The 19,089-nt window shown below is 33.1% G+C and overlaps 1 protein-coding gene across 1 annotated transcript in view; it reads left to right on the top strand.

The window, feature by feature from the left end:
• Positions 1–14,021, top strand: part of LOC136038787 (myotubularin-related protein 13-like) — a gene marked incomplete in the record, with an annotated part of 128,046 nt that extends 114,025 nt beyond the window's left edge. The window contains 2 exon segments of the mRNA XM_065722164.1: positions 6,507–6,589; positions 10,148–14,021. Coding sequence (XP_065578236.1) covers positions 6,507–6,589; positions 10,148–10,243 — 179 coding nt within the window.
• Positions 14,022–19,089: the final 5,068 nt, after the last annotated feature.

Here is a 19,089-nt window from a genome sequence, read left to right as displayed (position 1 = left end):
TCTGTTTGATTGTTGTTTTTACTCCTGGTTTTTCGATGTTTCTTTCTAATCCCCTCCAGTTACTACAACTGCAACTACAACATTTAGTTGTTTCTTATAGGCTGTGCCACTCTTGCTCAAAAGCCGGCCTGGTTTTGGTCACTTTAGCTTGATAAGGCTTTTCAAATTGGTCACACAAAAATAGGGCGTGTATAATTTTAGGAGATTAGCCCAATCCACCCTCTTGAATCCATGTACCTTACTGAAGTATATGGCGCCGTATCTAGCAATAGCGTATAAAATAAAGTATCTAGCGATAGCTTCGAAAAAAAGCGTCATCTAGCGTTTGGTGTTTGTTTGGTGTACTGTATATAGATAATTAGATATATATAGTAGAATCATTCCCTATCTCAACCATTAGACAAAGCCGGACCGAGATGCAGCTGCTCCGGAGAACACATAAACAAGTATAAACATAAGCAATATTACATTTTTTCATGGGTAGGCACGCGTGTGGCAGAGGAAAATGATTGGTATGGCTGTAATAATGCAAAAGATAAAGATAACATTGATTTAAGAATGGAAAGAAAAACATATAATGAATTTATAAGGATACTTACTTACTTACTTTGTACTTGGGTCACGTTCGAGCCTTGTCTAGGCCCATCGTGGCATCCAGAATTTGTCGACATGCGTCTCTCCATTGCTCTCTTTCAAGTGCGACTGGCTCGACCAACTGGATCCATTGTCTATTCCATCGGTGCCCGTGCTTCTTGAAACCTCCCATTGGCTCGAGGTCGGCTCTAACTGTTGATAACCATGTCTTTTTTTGTCCTCCAGGCTTCTTCTTCCAGTGAGCAAGGGGTTGGCATTTCAAGCACTGTTTGCTGAACGAGTCATCCGGTCGGCGCAGTGTATGCCCGAACAATCGTAGACGTCTTGCTTTGACAACATCAGAGACAAGTGGTATATCACCACATCTTCTTCTGATGACATTGTTACGGACGCGGTCAGAGAGACGCAGGCCAAGAATACACCGAAGACACTTGTGGTGGAAGACATTCAGGTTATTAGCTTCCCCAGCTCTGAGGGGCCATGTTTCGCAACCATAAAGAAGCACAGAGAGGACCAAAGCGTTATATATCCTGAGCTTTGTTCGAAGGGAGATTTCATTTCGTAGCCAGAGGCACTTCCGAAGCTGGATGAATGCTGCCCAGGCTGCGGAGATGCTGCTTTGTATTTCGCTTAGAGCTTCGCCCTTGGGATTTATTTGGGAGCCTAGATATGTGAAATTCTGGACGTCCTCGATTGGGATGCCATTCAATGTGATTGGAGTTTCATCTAGCCCAGAGGTGCGCATCGATTTTGTTTTCGATCGGCTGATCTTTAGTCCAGTAGCAAGGGATCTAGCAGCAATGTCGTCTATCATGAGCTGTGCTTCTATTATCGACTCAGCCAAGATATCCACATCATCAGCGTAATCAAGGTCTGTTATTAATAGTGCTGGACTGATTGTCACACCTTTGTATTTGTCAAGAGTCTTCATGATCTGGTCAATGACAAAGTTAAATAAAGTAGGCGATAAGGCACAACCCTGTCGCACTCCTTTGTCAATTGATATTTCTTTTGAGATTTCTCCGTCAGCTCTTATAAATGCCCTCGTTCCCACGTAATACGCCTTAATTAAACGGACTATCTTTTCGGGCACTCCATCATCCCTCATTGCATCCCAGATGGCAATTCTCTTTACCGAGTCAAAAGCCGTTACAAAGTCGATAAAGACTTGTATTGTTTCCTGCTGGTGTATAAGGCGGTGTTCCAGGATCTGTCTCAGGCTAAAAATATGATCGCAACATCCCATACCAGGTCTGAATCCTGCTTGATTTGGCCTCGTCCTATCATTTCTAATATTTCTGAACCTATTTAATATTATTATTGTGAAAACTTTTGCAGAAATGGGTATCAGGGAAATTCCTCTATAATTTTTACAATCGGCTCGATCCCCTTTCTTAAATACAGGAATTATTATAGAGGTCCTCCACTCTTCAGGAATGTATTCGTTGACCCAGACATCCGTGAGTAAGTTGTGGAGCTCGTCGATAGCCGCTTCTGGAAGGGCCTTGAGAAGTTCAGCTGGTAATTCGTCAATGCCAGGGCTTTTATTATTTTTTAATAGTTTTACGGCATGAATAATTTCTTCTCTGCTTGGAGGGGCGATATTGCAATCCTTATACACGAATGGTGACTCAGAACTGCTGTGGGATGGAATGGGTTGGCTGTGGTCCTTTTCTGATGGGTGAAGAAGCTCCTGGAAGTGAGCACGCCATCGTTCGATGCGATCTTCTTTGCTCGTGAGAAGCTTGTTGTCCTTACTAAGTAGCGTGGGGGTAGATCTTTGCTTCTTTTTCCCGGTTGATTCTCCTAGGAGCTGGTAGAGTTTCCGTGAATCATTGCGTGCAGCAGCTTTTTCCATTTCACAGTCTACATTAGACCAATATGCTTGTTTGTCTGCCTTAGCAGATTTGTGACATTCTTGGCGGAATGCTTTAAAAGAAGCAGAGTGTTTATCAGTCATTTGTTTCTTCCTTAAAGAGAGTTGTGTTGTCTTCTGAGAAATCCATCTTTTGGATTTTTTGTCCCTTACTCTGAGAATTTCTGTAGTTGCCTCTTTCACTTGATTTCGGAACTTGATCCAGCGCTTTTCTATATTTAGTGATGGGTTAAAATTATCTTGCTCGGTCATGGCACTTGTCTCGGTCTCAGAAATTGCTTGATTGGTCTTAAATTCTCGGTCATTATCTTGCAACGCCGTGAAACGGTTTGTAAGTTCGAGCATAAAGGTCTCTTTGATTTCAGGGAGTTTGAGTTTCGTTGTGTCTAGGATGCGTCTAGGTGCAGATACTTTTTTGGAGCTGAGTCTGAATCTAACTTTTGATTTTAGTAATAAATGGTCGGATCCACTTTTTGATCCAGTGTCCGCCCCTCTGTATACTCTCGAGTCTTTAATCATTGACTTCCAGCGACGAGAAACGAGTAAATAGTCAATTTGGGCGCGGGTTCTACCATCTCGGGATCTCCAAGTGTAAGTGTGGCAAGGTTTGTGTTTAAACCATGTATTAGCCACACTGAGATTATTCAGCATAGCAAACATGAGAAGTCTAACTCCGTTAATGCACCGGTCGCCCAAACCGTGGTTGCCAATGGCCCATTCAGAATTGTTTAGTCTCGTGCCAATCCTGGCATTGAAGTCACCACCGATCACGAGGATGTCCTTACGAGGAATTTTATTCATAGTCAGTTGGAGGTCAGCATAGAATTTGTCTTTCAAGTGGTCAGGGGCGTCACGAATAGAGGCATATACAGATAGTATTGTCAGGTTATTACTCTGACCTTTTAAACGGGCCATCACAATTCTGTCAGACACTGCTTCATAGTCAAGGAGTCCCGATGCGATCTTGGGTGTCATGATTATTCCCACTCCTGCGAGGCCGGATCCATCCATTGGGCCAGAATTGAATAGTATGGCAAGGGGGAAGGTATGGCAATAGTATGGAAGGGGGAGCATCCTTGCTTGCAACGCCACCACCGCCGTGGCAATTTGCAAGCTTAGCTTCCACCTTTGCTCCCACCTAGAATCAGTAAAGCCTTCAGGAGAGTTTTATTTGAACCATGCCATAGCGTGATGATATTTGATTAGGAAATTTGGCCCTTCGCATTGATATTTCAGTTCCATAGTTTTGTCAAATTTTCCTCAAAGGGAAATTATGTGATCGGCATGAATGCAGACTCGCAGCTATGTTTATTGGTATTGGTTTGATTTTTATTGTATGTAGTACTAAGGAAATCATTAAGGAGATAATCAAATACTAGTTTTTTAAAATTTTGCTTCTTTGGTCAAAAAAGAAGATAATCAAATATTTAAACTACTAAAACTAAAATACTTACTTGCTAGTTTATTTTCCTTGATAGGGGTTTATTTTCCTTGATAGGGGTTTCTTTTCATTTCACGATTCTTAAATTTCACTTCGTAATATGCACGTGTGCGCAAAAATATCGTATGAACTGTTCAAGGGGGAAGTCCTTACAGTCAGCTTCCCAGTTCAGGTCTTTGCGCTCAAGCCAAATTCGATGGATTAGTCCTGGCTACAAGAATTTCTGTAATGTTTGAGGAAAATGGAGTCACGGTCTTTCTGAAATGAAACAACACCTAACGAAGGAGCTGTAAGGTTGGACAAATGCAGACTTGACTCCTCGTAGGACTTATCTGCTATAAAAGAACAAGTTTCGTCGTAAACTTTACTATCGCCTTGAATTACCTTTGAAGCACATATCGGACACTTGTGCCAAGTGAGCAGCTTCTTAACAGCAAAACCAACAATAAATATAAAAGGATAATTTTCAAGGCTGTCAGATACTCCATTCTCTTCTTTCAACAGAAGGCTTATTGCTTTGGTGAGCCGTGGTAAGCCCAATCAGTTTCACCTATGGTATGTCACTTTTTTCTGTGAAAGGAAGTCAACCAAAATATCTCCCAGGAATTAGCTCTCAGTTGCCTGTATTTTTGTAGCTACTAACCAACAATTATCCAAGCATTGTCCAACAATTAAGCAACCATTAATCAATAGTGACAAATTAATATACACTGGATCGTTGATGGGAGAATAAATAGGAGGAGCTTTTCATACGTGCCGAGAATGTGGTAGCCAAGTATTATTGGTTATGACGCTATTGGTTAATTTATCTACAGTGCTTTGGTGTAGCAAAAGTAGTGTATTATTAAGTGCCAGACCCCAGTTTCTGAAAAAAAAAAAAATTGCGAAGTTTAAAAAAATTCAAGAAACACCCGACTTTTAAAATGTACTAAAATGCATTTAAACAAATTTTTATGCGTTTAAAAAAAGTGTTTAAATTTTGAATATTAAATTTTGGTCCTCCCCTGAACATTTTTGAGAGTTGGCACCGCAGTATATGGTATGTAATCGTTATGTAAATATTCTCTTTGTAAATATTGTTTTTAACATCTGTGTGCTTTTTTGTTTTTGAAATAGCCAAATAAGTAACATGACTTTAGGTAAAGATCTCTGCTTTAAATATTGTACTAAAGCAATGAGGGTAAAACAGTGGTATCAGTTTACAAAAACTGAGGGAAGGAAGGAATCTTTCAATAGCTAGGGGTGGGTGGGTAATTCGTCTCTTTTTTGTAAATCAAAACACTGTTTTCAATGGAAATATTCCAAAAAAGATTTTTCAGAATTTAGGGGGGATAATCTTGGGGATGGCGAAAAATCTAGTGTGCATAGACCCTCAACTTCGCCTCCCTAATTGACACCACTGGGTAAATATATCGAAAAACTCATTCTTGCATTCTAAGGAGATTTTTTATTTATTTTTGAGGCAGATATCATAAAAATTCTATTTGTTTCATCCATTATTGACTGTTTATAGTTTCGTCACGGGAAATATTTATTATGTTCTTTGTATACTGACGGATATTTTAATTTAAGTTTAATGATAAGCAGATCTTAAGAATAATGTTTTCTGACTGTAGGAACTGTGCATTTATTCTATTTTATTATACATTTTAGTTTTATTTAATATGTAATTTAGCATTAAGGTTTATCTTTGATTCGTTTAGTTTTTATATTCTATACGTGTTTTATATAATTCTGAAGTTTATTATATACTGTGGAATTTCCATCAATAAAAAATAGTGGATGTAATGAAAATGCAAAAAATAGAATATTCAAAGGTCATTGCTTTTTCATAATTGAAAAAAGTTTCGAAGAATAGGAAGGTAAAGCTGCGAACCAAGAATAGAATATTGCAAGCTACGGTACGGTAGTTAAGATTTCGATGTTACGAAAGGCAGAAGAAAAATTTCTAAATTTTTTTTCATAAGGATTGTCTATGGTTTGGTTTGGGTACCCGTCTCACCGACCAAGTTTGGCTCTTTGCCACAATTCTATTCTTAAAACAATTAAAAACTTTAGCATAAAGAGCGAGGGATTGCGGAGGGGACAACCCATTTCATATACGGGGTAATTTCTGTTCGTTTTAAGTTTTAATGTCGCTCCTTACTTTCAGTTAAAAAAAACTAGTTTTTTTTTATTTAATTTCATAAGGATTGTCTATGGTTTGGTTTGGGTGCCCGTCTCACCGACCATATGTCGAACAAAAAGTTCCTAGAAACATGTGATTCTATTCCACTTTCTAGGACTACACTGAGATCAAGATTGAGAGGGCTGAATGGGGTGGGAAATGGTCATAAGGAAGTATTTAAAGGAAATTGCAAGTTCGTGGGAGGGGATAAAGAATAAACTGGGTGGAGAAGGAGCGTCCACAAACTGTTTTGGCCTTGGGTGGCTGGGTGTTGCAGTGAGTCGTTTGTAGTATCTTAGTGGTATGAGTATTACTATAAATTATGTACACATAAGTATGTATTGACAATAATCACGATTACGTGTTATATATTATGTAGTTTGTATGATTGTTACTATAATTTATATAATTATGCTTTTGTTTTTCAGATCTAGCAGAGGTAGTAAGTGTAGCTAATTCTGCTCCAACTCAAGGGGCTCCGAAGAAAATTGATGAAAAGGCATTTTTCGATGTAAGTAATTCACGTTAATTGCGGTTTCGTCTCTTTTCGTAAGGTAGTGCTGTTGTTAAGGAAGAATGGGCAGAATTATTTATTTTTTTTTAATAAGTTTACTTGTTTATTTCTGATTTTGGTTTTACGATTATCTTAAACAAAAGTTTAATAAGCAATTTGCATTAAGCTTTGCTTAGTCAGGTATCTTTTGTATCAAGTCTCTCCTACTGTATCTTCCTTTGATAGTTTTTTTTTCGTTCACATATTGTAATATGCTTCTCTAAATATATTATCAATTCTAAATTTGAAAATGTAATAGTTTGCGTTGCCCAAAGCTTTGAGGAATATTTTCTGAGATATTTTATCCTTGAAATTTTGGTATTGCGATTTTGAAAAGAAGTCACGTGTAATTGCTTAGGAACTTTTCAAAATGCTGTTTGTAGGCCTACTGAATAATAAAATTTTGAATTTCTTTTTTGAGCGCCCTCAGTCTTTCTGTCCTTCTTTTTATGTGTTATTAATATTCCAAAGAAATTTAAAATTTATAAATATGTATTGTTTTGTACTCTAGAATTCAGAATGAATGATTGGACTAAAAAATTTAGTATTAAATTGAGAAAAAATTAAAAAATTCAGGACATCCATAGTTCATGAAAAATAAACTAAAAGTGTATCGCTAAAAAAAAAATGTTGACTATTAAAATTTTCCTGAATAAAGCGAAACAAATTGAATAGGCAGCACGATAGATTTATCCCGATCAACCTCGGTTAACCAATATAATATAAAATTTTTAAAGGTAATTAAATTTTTGTGTAGTTAATATTTTAATATAATATTTAATGCAAAGTAAAAATTAATAATTGATAACCAGTTAGGGTTTTCGGTTCCAAATTTTAATTATAATTTCAGTTCCAAGTTGAGACTTGACAGCTTCCAATGAAATATTCTTCAATAAAAGATAAATAGATTCAATATAAAGATAAAAAGATAAAATTAATAAATTCAATTAAAAGGATAAAAAGATAAAAATGATAAAATTCAATAAAAAGATAAAAAGATTCTTCAATAAAAAGATTGGTATATTGGTTGATAAAAATGAAAAAAAGGGTTGACGGAACGAATTTATGGTGACAGAATAGACGCAATATTTTCCATAAGTTATCGGAAAATTCTTATTGAAAAAAAATACGCAGGTGAATTTTTACACCTAAGTTCTGGAAAGGGTATGGGTGTCATAGCCCCCTAAAAAAAAAAAATTCAATTTGAGCAGAAATACTGAAACTCAAACTTAGCTTCTAGTTGCATTAAAGAAAGGTGAAAAATAGTAGAAGTAAGAATAAATAGAAAGACGAATAAAATAGAACAAAATAAAACAGAATAAGAATAATAAAATAAAAAGGGGAGAAGTAGATCTTCGTGACTTTATTTAACGACTACGAAGAAGTAGGGCTACAGATCTTGCGTGTCTTTGCTACCAGGTCTTAAGGTCTTCTTTAATATTTTCATACTTCTGAGATAGTTCCCAAAACCGAATGCTAAGCTGGTCTCAAAGAGAGAGTCAGCAGGGCGATGCAGATGTGGAAGATCAAAGTCTGATGAAACATATATTGCCTTGCTAATTCTTTCTTTGAGGTTAGCAATCGATTTTTGGCAACTACCTCAGATGTGTGAAAATGTCAGATACAGTGACGACATGCTAATTTATGAATGACTGGTCAGTAAATCAAATTTGTGTCAGAGATCTATGCCGAATTCATAGAAACTAATACGTCGAAGAAGCGGTCAAATGTACTTACTTGGAAATATTTCTTCTGCACCGCCTGGACCATAAGGTGGCAACAGTGTCTTTCCACCATGACCTCTCCAGTACCACAAACCAAGGATCCTACATTGACGATCTCAACAGCGTAGCATTCTTTTCCAGACATTGACATACCATAGCTCAAGACCGTATCAAGGGGGGAGGCTACCGGGTCTATGGTAGCCATTTGATCTGGGCTACCGGGTCTATGGTAGCCATTTGATCTGGGCCAGTGTTTCTGTAATATATTTACCGCATCTCTTTTATGTTTTCTTCATTGTAACTTATGTAGAAGATATTGTTTTGCTTCATTCTTTCTTGGGGGAACCTTCTTTGGAACCATGGGGTAATGGAAACCTACTGATCTAGAGCAAAATCTTGGGGGAAGCCCAACGTGACAAGGGCACCAATGAACAAAATCTTAGGGGTGGGGGCAATTTGACAAAGGTGCAAATAATTGACCAAACCTATTCTAAAAAAAGAGTGGAAAAAGAAAAGAAAAGTGAAAGAGGACGCCAGAAAAATATTAGGGGGGCCCTGGATCCGCCAGTAAGTTAAGAACTGATAGTTTAAACATCTTCAATTATTACGGATACTGCTTTTGTCGAGTAATTTGTTCATTTAGCATAAACACAATCAAATGAACTAATTTTTTTTTTGGAGGGGGGGGGGAATAATTTTACTTTTTTATTCCACTTCTTTTGTGTCTTGACATGGTTTATACGATCACAGCCATCTTTCAATAATCATCTAGTTTTGGAGGAAATTATTTTTATATAGCTGCATTTGTATTGTTATTTATATCCTTTTCTCTACTTCTTTATGTTGTTTATATGAAAAAAAATACAGCTATATTCCAATAATTGTCTATTTTTCAATGTCTTAAATTATCAAATGAACAATAATTGTATTTATGTATATTTATTTAATTATCTATGAATTTTTTTTTCAAAAACGACACTGTATTTTGTTCTCAAAAGTTCTATACCTCTATTTTTGGGTGTAAAAATACGATCTAGATTGGTGATGACGTTAAGAAAATTCGTTTAGGGTCTTAATTTTCGAAAATATTTTTCGTCTTAATGACGCCACAAATACTTTGAATGGTTACATTGTTTTTGCTGAAGATGATTTTCTTTGATAAATATTTAAAAAAAGTAAATTACAATTTAATTTGATTGTTGATAGAATAAATATTTTTCGTGTAGCATAAGAATCGAAGTTCATAAACTAAAAAAAAGGTTAAAAAAGGTAAGTGTGAACGATATTAATCTTTCAGGTGATTTAAAGTACATTATTTTTGCCATAATTAAAGCTTCACAAGGGGCAGTTTCCACAAAAAGTACATAAATAACATGAAATAAAACGCCTTTTTTCAAAATACTCTTATCTAAATTATTTTTTCAATGATAGTCTTCATGTTAATTTTCTGAAGAATAAAAGTGTATGTCTTGTTTCTATAACTTTTCTACAGATTCAAATTTTTAAATACTTAATTTGTAGGGTATTAAAAACTTATGTACTTTTTGTATAGTATATAGTATAGTATGCCAATAATTTCTTGTTATGAATATTCAAAAAAGCTTCCGCTGAAAATAGAATAAATTGAAAGTAATTCTGCGAAAGAGATTAAAAACTGTCTTTCTTATCACCAAGCGAAGTTTGGTCCCCTAGTAATATTTTTTTTATTGTTGTTTATATCTTATGTTCTTCTTCTTCTTTAGATAGAATAAAACGAGGAAATCCCTAATCTTAATGTTGTTTTCTTTTTTAGTTGCGCACAACAAAAAGAATTTACAATTTCTGTGCAAGTGACTCAGGGTCGGCCCAGGAGTGGATTGAGAAAATCCAAGGATTACTTATCCAGTAACTGAACAAAATCACATGGTTTAATACTCGTTTATTATGTATTATGTTTATTCTTTTTTTTCACTTGCTTCTCTTTTATTTTTATTGTTATTCCATGAAGGGATAAGTTTCGTTTTAAGGAGCAAAAAGATGTATAGTATCTCAGTTAATACATTACAAGAATGATGCAACGGGTAATTATTTCTTTACACATTGTGCTGCTTTTATTTGATGTTTCGCCACTTAAGTACCAATGGTGTAGTTTCTTGAAGATCCTTGGGGGAAGGGAGGCAAAATAGGAGCCAATATGCTAAAAACAAGTGAAAATGGCATTGAAGAACGAGCCATATAGTACAATGAAGGCAAAGATAAACTGAAAAAAGGCCCGTTTCTCTGGATGCTTGAATTATACAATCTTATCTTAGTTTTGACAGGATTTTTGAAAAAAAACGGAATTTCAGCTGGGTATTAGGGCTCGGGGGGCAGTTGCCCTCTCCTCCCCCCGATCCATAGAAAATTACGCCCCTGTTACGTACCTCGACTGTTTGTCGAAAAGGCAGACTTTTGTGTTCTTAGTCTAGGAAATTTGTATTGTACACCCATTTCCCTCCCATAGGCTATGACCTGCTGTACTATTACTCTAAGGCGGTGACTCACTAAAGGGAGTGGAGATATCGCTAGAGGCTTGAGAAAGTGTTTCTGAGGATGATTTAGAAAAATCTATACGGATACCCTATTGGTGGCGTCTATATATTTAAAGTTTCGGGAAAAACATTGTAATAAGGTTGCAAAATTAGTGTTATAAAGACTCAGATTGAACCTGAAAAAAACACAATCACACCCTTACTGGCATAGAGTTATAGTAAAGACTAAACCATACCCATGGTATAAGGAATAGAAACTCGTAATAATTGCAAATGATACCGCGCTATGGATTCAGTAAAAAAAAAAGCTGCTTTTCAGCGATTTTGGTTCCCTGTAAAACTAGTAGGCTTTTATAAGAAATCAAAATCCCTATCGGTGGTGATAAAGATTTTTGGAATTTGTTCGGGGGGGGGGTGAATATTAGCAGTGAAATATCATCAAACGAAGAAGGAGCTTATTTATTGCTTCAAACTGATTGATTTATCTTTATAAAATTTTCCTCCTTGAATTTTCCCTTCGTTCAGCCTTAGATCTATCTAATTGGAAATAAATGCAGAAAGCATAAGAAGAAACATTTCTTTTCAATTTTGTTTTTTTTTTTCAAAAAGAATAGACCTTAAGTAAGGGAAAATTTTTAGCCACTGAAAACATCCAATTTCTATTTACTTCTTAAAATCTTAAATGGCGATTTTCACGCAGCAACAAAACTTGAGGATAGAAAGGGAATCCATCTCGCTAATAGAAAGAAAAATAGTCGGCGCCATCTTAAGACCTCTTTTATTTAGAAAGCCTAATTTCAGTTCATTCCTCGCTTTCTATGTTTTTTCAAGGAACCGTATTAATTTTTGTTAACTAAAAATTAATTGACTACCATTTTTTTGTTTTGTTATTTAAACAAGTTATTGTCGTTCCTTACCTTGGTTTGACAGGCAAGGGTTCATTCATCACTAAATAAAGAAAAATTCACCCGTTCCTCTTTAGCTAAAAAAAAAGTTAACATCATTCCCTAATAAGATACAGATAGTACGGAATAAACAATGATTATGCTCTTAATAAAACAGGCCTTAGCGTTTAAAGACAGCTTTCCTATTCATTAATAGACTATTGGTAAATAGCTTTTTTCAAACAAAATCAGAGCCTAATTGCATTTTAAGGGTGTCTCCCCTTTGCTAAAATTAGAGGCCTCCTTTGGAATAAATCCCTGCGCATGTGACTTGCCGAAGGAGTCATTTTCTTTTGTAAACCCATTTTCAGAGAAGTTTTGGACCGAGTCACGTTAAATTATGTACGACTTAAGTGTCAATGATGGGTTCTATTCGCGATTTGATGAGTCGCTAATTTTTAAGCCATCAACTTTAACGTGGGGCTCCCTAAAGTTAATAAAGTTTTCCACGGAGTTTATACCATAAAGTTTTTCCCACTCATACAATAATTTTACTTTGTTGACTTTAAAGTGATTTTTTGTAAATCAAAACTTGTATTATTAAGACATCAAGCAGGGTTATTCTTTTTTTCTTCTTTTTTTTGTATAAAGAGCGTTTGAAATCTTTAGATCAGTAGTTTTTTTTTGTCTAACCTTTACCTTTTTTTTTACCAAGCAAAATACTTAAGCAGGTGAACAGTATTGACTGTGGTGTCTCTAGGGGGAAAGGGGGGCAGTTGTCCCCGGGAGCACCCTCTGAGGGGGCGGTAAACCGAGGTTTTTGTTGTTGTTCCTTTTTTACTTACATTGCAGTAGTGCAAAAACCGACATTATCCCCGGGTGCCGAAACCCTGAATTACGCTTCTGACTAATGTATGTGTAGACGTTATTATATTACAATATGTGTTCAGAAATGAGTAGTTGTTCAGCTTCTAGACTAGTCTAGTAGCACATTTGAGACTTATCAGAAATCTTATGCTATTGGCCAAAGTTTGCTTACTTTCCTGAAATATGTTAAATAAAGTTCAACCTTTTGCGACTGCAATAAAGTCAACAAAGTCATATGAGGAGTGGTTTATTTTTTTAACTTAGTGGACAGCTTAATTAACTTTATCAGTGCTTTTCATAAAGCCTAGTCTTTACGATAACCAATCGGAGTGAAGAATAAATGCAAATGTTTTAAAAATAAGAGAAGATGGAAAATATGAGGTGCACTGTCTTTATCTGACAAAAGATCTTAGTAGAAGATATTTTGGAACAGATTACTCTTGATTGAGACTTTTCGAGACAGATTTTAGCCATTTTAATCTTCCGCTTCCATAGTACAAGTAGAACGGTAAAATCATGAGAGGACATAGATTATTGATCAGTCATAGCTCTTCATCGAACACAGATTATTGACCAGTCATGGTTCTTTTGTCGACAGAGCTTTTAGACCAAATCTGCCTATTTTGACAAACATATATTATTGATCAGTCATGGCTCTTCATTGAACATAGGTTATTGACTAGTCATGGTTCTTTTGTCGACAGAGCTTATAGACCAATTATGGCTCTTCAGTCGATAATTGACCAGTCATGGCCCTTTTGTCGAACATGGATTATTGATCATTCGTGGCTTTTTCGTCGAACACATATTGGTCAGTCATGGCTCTTTCTGGAAAACAGATTATTGACCTTTCATGACCCTTTTGTCGACCACAGATTATTGACCAGGCATGTCCCGTTTGTAGACCATCGACTATTTATCAGTCATGGCTCATTTGTCGAACACATATTATTGATCAGTAGTGACTCTTTCGTCGAACATATATTAGCCTGTCATGGCTCTTTTTGGAACACAGTTTATTGGTCTGTCATTGCTCTTTTGTCGACCACAGATTATTGATCAGCCATGGCTCTTTTTTTTGGACACAGATTATTGATCTGTCATTGCTCTTTGTCAAGAGGTTTGACTATAGTGTGGTTTAAGCCTTGCCCTTTGCTTTAGGGGCGATAATTTCAGTTAGTGTTTGATAGTTTTGTCAAGTGAGAGTTTTTTTGTTCAAACATCTTATATGGGATTTTATTCCTCTATGTTATAATAATATTATTATTCTTTTACTCATTCCGTTTCTTTTGCATTACACTTTGAAACTTTAGCTTGCATTTTAATCACCTTTTTTGTATTATTTGTTAAATTAACATTAATGTTATAAATCCTATTTATCTGAATATATTCTGTTATGACTGAATTTGATGTTATTTTTTTACTCTGGTTTTCTGGATAGTAAAATCTTTTTTTCAGCGCAGTAGATATGGTTAGCTTGAATCTGGGTCCATTTTTAACAAACGAACTCAGGCCACTAAAGGTTTTTAAGAAACTAATTATTCGTATCAAGCCACAAAGCCTTATAAAAGGTGTGAGGTAAATTCGTCTTTCATACAAGTTCAATAGCCTTATATCACAGAGTGGTGTCGATTAATGAAAATTTAAGGGAGCGTGGGGCAAAATGAACTTTCCAAAATCAAGGGATGGCAAGTTTGTCATTTTTTTTGTCAAATACAAAAAGTACGTTTTCAATTATCATGTTTCTAAAAAAAAGTTGTTTTTCAAAACTAGTTGAGGGCAACTCACTCCAGATTGACGCTACTGATATCATTAAACTCAAAATGTAAAATGAAATGAGGAATCCGAGAAGAAAAGTGTTCATAAATATAAAAATTAAGCTTCAGTAGCTTCAGTAGTAAATCAAAAGTAGCTCGTCTAATACCAACCGAAAGAAAAGATGGACAGGGATAGTTTAAATTAGCATTTTATGGCTTCTATAGCACGCTAACACTCAGTCCGTTTCATGACCTTCAAGGTACAGAAATCTCGCAGTAACCGAAATTCAATGTTTATCAGCATTAATTTGTTCGAGATATTTCAGTATGTTTCAGATATATGCACTTCGAGATATTTCAGCTATTTCTGAAGTGATTGAAAAATATATATTTCCTTTTTATCTGACTGTAATTAATTATTAACTTCCCTCGTTATTGATAAAGAAGGAAAACTTCAGCAACTGTGAAGGAATTGGCATTACTTTTGTATGTATTCAAAATATGAAAAAAATATGAAATGAATTCAAAATTAGGTAAAAAGTTTATAAAAAAAAGTTTTTACCCTTAAGAGTTAATATTTGCAGTAAGTACAATATTTATCATATAATACAATATTTATCAATATTTATCAATAATTTTGAATTTTGAATTCAAAATTAGGTAAAAAGTTTATAAAAAAAAGTTTTTACCCTTAAGAGTTAATATTCGCAGTAAGTACAATATTTATCATATTTCTAAGCAAAAGAAATTATTAAGATATATATTATATGTACATATATATACTAGCAGTTGGTGTGGCGCTTCGAGCCACACCAACACCTAGTTGGTATGGTGTGGCTCGCCAAGCCCCCTCGCGCGCGTAAGTCATTACCTGCCATTGTAGTTGTGTCCCTGTGTCCCACCTGTGAATATATATATATATATATATATATATATATATATATATATATATATATATATATATATACATATATATATATATATGTATATGTTTTTAACTACGTAAAACTTGCGAATATACAACATTCTTCGCTGTCCCGTTGTCTGTGCATATAAATAGATTGTCAGGTTTACCGACTCTTGAACATGCAACATATAATTGTCCATGGGAAAACAATCCGTATTCAGATCTATACCACATTTTTCTAATGATTGCCCCTGAGCTTTGTTGATGGTGATTGCTAATCGAATATTCCCTGTGTCCCCGTCGTCATTTATATATCCCCCCTGTGCCCGGTCGTCATTTATATTCCCTGTGTCCCGGTCTGTAATTTCTCTTTTAGTGTCCAGGTCGTCATTTTTATTCCTTGTGTCCCAGTCTGTAACGTCCGGTCGTCATTTATATTCTTTGTGTCCCGGTGTCTCCGTCTGTAACGTCATAAAGTCTTCAATAGCTCTGGTGGTGCAGCCAGTTGAGGAAGTTTAACTTTTCCTGAGGCGCAACACATTCCCATTGCTTCTTGCGTTTTGCGTTGCTCCAGTGTTTCGTCCTGGTGTTCAATTTTTGGTAACATTCTAGGATAATTTCTTTTTGACATTAATTGACACTTTGAGTGCCTAGCATTCTAAAGCTCAACAATTTCTAATAAACCTCAAACTTTTGGGTTTCTGTTTTAAGGTTTTCGAATTACTTTAATCCATTGTCAAAATATATTGAAATATTTGTGCAATTACCAGTTTTTTACATTTTAAACAATTTGATAAAATTGGAAGAGCCTCAATTTTTTGAATACTTATTATTCAAAAAAAAAGTATTATTGAATACTTGATTAAGATAGAATGGTAGACAAAATGAAAAAGAACTGAAACCTCTTTTTTTAGTTTTTTAAATGATTGCCATTGTGCTTACTTTTTTCTTTTTTCCTTTTTATTTTTTCTTTTTTTCAGTTTTTTTTTTAGTTTTCCTTTTTTAAGTTTTTTCATTTTTTTCTTTTTTCGTTTTTTCTTTTTTAATTTTTGCTTTTTTTTTGTTTTTTCTTTCTTTTTCTTTAGTTTTTGTCTTTTTTATTTTTTAGTTTTTTTCTTTTATAGTTTTTTTCTTTTTAGTTTTTTTCTTTCTTTAGTTTTTTGGTTTTTTGGTTTTTTTAGTTTTTTCTTTTTTTAGATTTTTGATGTTTTTTCAGTTTTCCTGTTAATTTAGTTTTTCTTTTTTATTTTTTTTTAGTTTCTTCTTTTTGTAATTTGTATTCTTTTTTAGTTTTTTCCTCTTTTCTTAGTTTTTTATTTTTTTAGTTTTTTACCTTTTAAAGTTTTTTTAATTTTTTCTTCTTTTTTAGTTTTCTTTTTCTTCTTTATTTTTTAGTTTTTTCTCCTTTCATGGTTTTTCTTTTTTTAGTTTTTTCTTTTTTAGTTTTTTTCTTTTTCTTTTTTTAGTTTTTTTCTTTTTTAGTTTTTTCTATTTTTTTTTCAGTTATTTTTTGTTTTTTAGTTTTTTTCTTCTTTATACTTTTTTAGCTTTTTCAGTTTTTTCGTTTTTTTCTTTTTTTCTTTTTTTCCTTTTATAACGATAATAACGTGTAACGGTGTAAGGGTAAAGATAGTGTAACAGACGGCCGGACAGACACTACATTTTTTATATATAGATAGATAGACAGGTAGTTTTTTTTTTTGGTTAGTAGATTTAGTTTTTCTTTTCTTTTTCTAGTTTTTTTTTTAGCTTTTTTCCTTTTTTTACTTTTTTATGTTCTTATTTCTTTTTTTTCTTTTTTGGTTTATCTTTGTTTAGTTTTTTTTCTTTTTTTCTTAGTTTTTTCTTTTTTTTCATTTATTTTATTATTTGTTTGGTAGAATACAGACAGACAGAAAGACAGACAGTAAATTTTTATATATACAGATGGATAGATACAGATTACCGCAAAGTGACTTGAACTCACATCCTTCGAATTCGAAAGAGAGCATCAAAGCCAATGTACTGCTTGTAAGTGTTTAGTTTTTTTTTTTTTTTAGTTTATTTCCTTTTTTAGTTTTCTTTTATTTTTTTATTTTTTTCAGTTTTTTTTCTTTTTTTATAGAAGATAGTGTAACGGACATACATACAACTTATTTTTACATATATAAAATATATCTATATATATAAAAATAAGTTGTCTGTGGATCTGTGGATGGATCAGGTGACGTCACCTGAAAAAACTGGATCAGGTGACGTCAAAACTGAAAAAACTAAAAAAAGGCAAAAACTACAAAAAAAACTAAAAACTAATAAAAAAAATAAAAAAGCTAAAAAACTAAAAAAACTAAAAAAAGGCAAAAACTAGAAAAAAAACTAAAAACTAATAAAAAAGCTAAAAAACTAAAAAAACTAAAAAAAGGCAACAACTACAAAAAAAAACTAAAAACTAATAAAAAAAATAAAAAAGCTAAAAAACTAAAAAACCTAAAAAAAACTAAAAAAAAGGTAAAAAACTAAAAAAAACTAAAAACTAAAAAAAACTAAAAAAAAAGGAAAAAACTGAAAAATAAGCTAAAATAAAGGTAAAAACCAATAAAAAACTAAAAAAAAAACTGAAAAAACTAAAAAAAGGCAAAAACTACAAAAAAAACTAAAAACTGATAAAAAAAGTAAAAAAGCTAAAAAACTAAAAAAACTAAAAAAAGGTAAAAAACTAAAAAAGATAAAAAATAAAAAAAAACTAAAAAAAAGGAAAAAACTGAAAAATAAGCTAAAATAAAGGTAAAAACCAATAAAAACTAAAAAGAAAAAAAGGAAAAAACTAAAAAAAATTTTCATCTAAAAAACTAAAAAAAACTAAAAAAGGTAAAAACTAAAAGAACTAAAAAAGAAAAAAATGAATGACGACACTCAAAGAGAAAGCGACCAGGACAAAAGGAATGTTCGATTAGCAATCAACAAAGCACCGGGACACAGGGAGTATAAATGACGACCAGGACATAAGTAAAAAAAAACTATCTATATATATATAAAAATAAGTTGTCTGTGGATCTGTGGATCGTGGATCAGGTGACGTCACCTGAAAAAACTGGATCAGGTGACGTCAAAACTGAAAAAACTAAAAAAAGGCAAAAACTACAAAAAAAACTAAAAACTAATAAAAAAAATAAAAAAGCTAAAAAACTAAAAAAACTAAAAAAGGCAAAAACTACAAAAAAAAACTAAAAACTAATAAAAAAGCTAAAAAACTAAAAAAACTAAAAAAAAGGCAAAAACTACAAAAAAAACTAAAAACTAATAAAAAAAATAAAAAAGCTAAAAAACTAAAAAAAACTAAAAAAACTAAAAAAAGGTAAAAAACTAAAAAAACTAAAAACTAAGAAAAACTAAAAAAAAGGAAAAAACTGAAAAATAAGCTAAAATAAAGGTAAAAACCAATAAAAAACTAAAAAAAAACTGAAAAAACTAAAAAAAGGCAAAAACTACAAAAAAACTAAAAACTAATAAAAAAAAGTAAAAAAGCTAAAAAACTAAAAAAACTAAAAAAACTAAAAAACTAAAAGAAGGTAAAAAACTAAAAAAAATAAAAAATAAAAAAAAAATAAAAAAAAGGAAAAAACTGAAAAATAAGCTAAAATAAAGGTAAAAACCAATAAAAAACTAAAAAGAAAAAAAGGAAAAAACTAAAAAAAATTTTCATCTAAAAACTAAAAAAAACTAAAAAAGGTAAAAACTAAAAGAACTAAAAAAGAAAAAAATAAATGACGACACTCAAAGAGAAAGCGACCAGGACAAAAAGAATGTTCGATTAGCAATCAACAAAGCAC

Source organism: Artemia franciscana, chromosome 18 (assembly GCF_032884065.1).
Source record: "Artemia franciscana chromosome 18, ASM3288406v1, whole genome shotgun sequence".
NCBI lineage: Eukaryota > Metazoa > Arthropoda > Branchiopoda > Anostraca > Artemiidae > Artemia > Artemia franciscana.
The sequence above is the reverse complement of the archived record's forward strand: the minus strand, read 5'-3'. Positions and strand labels throughout refer to the sequence as shown.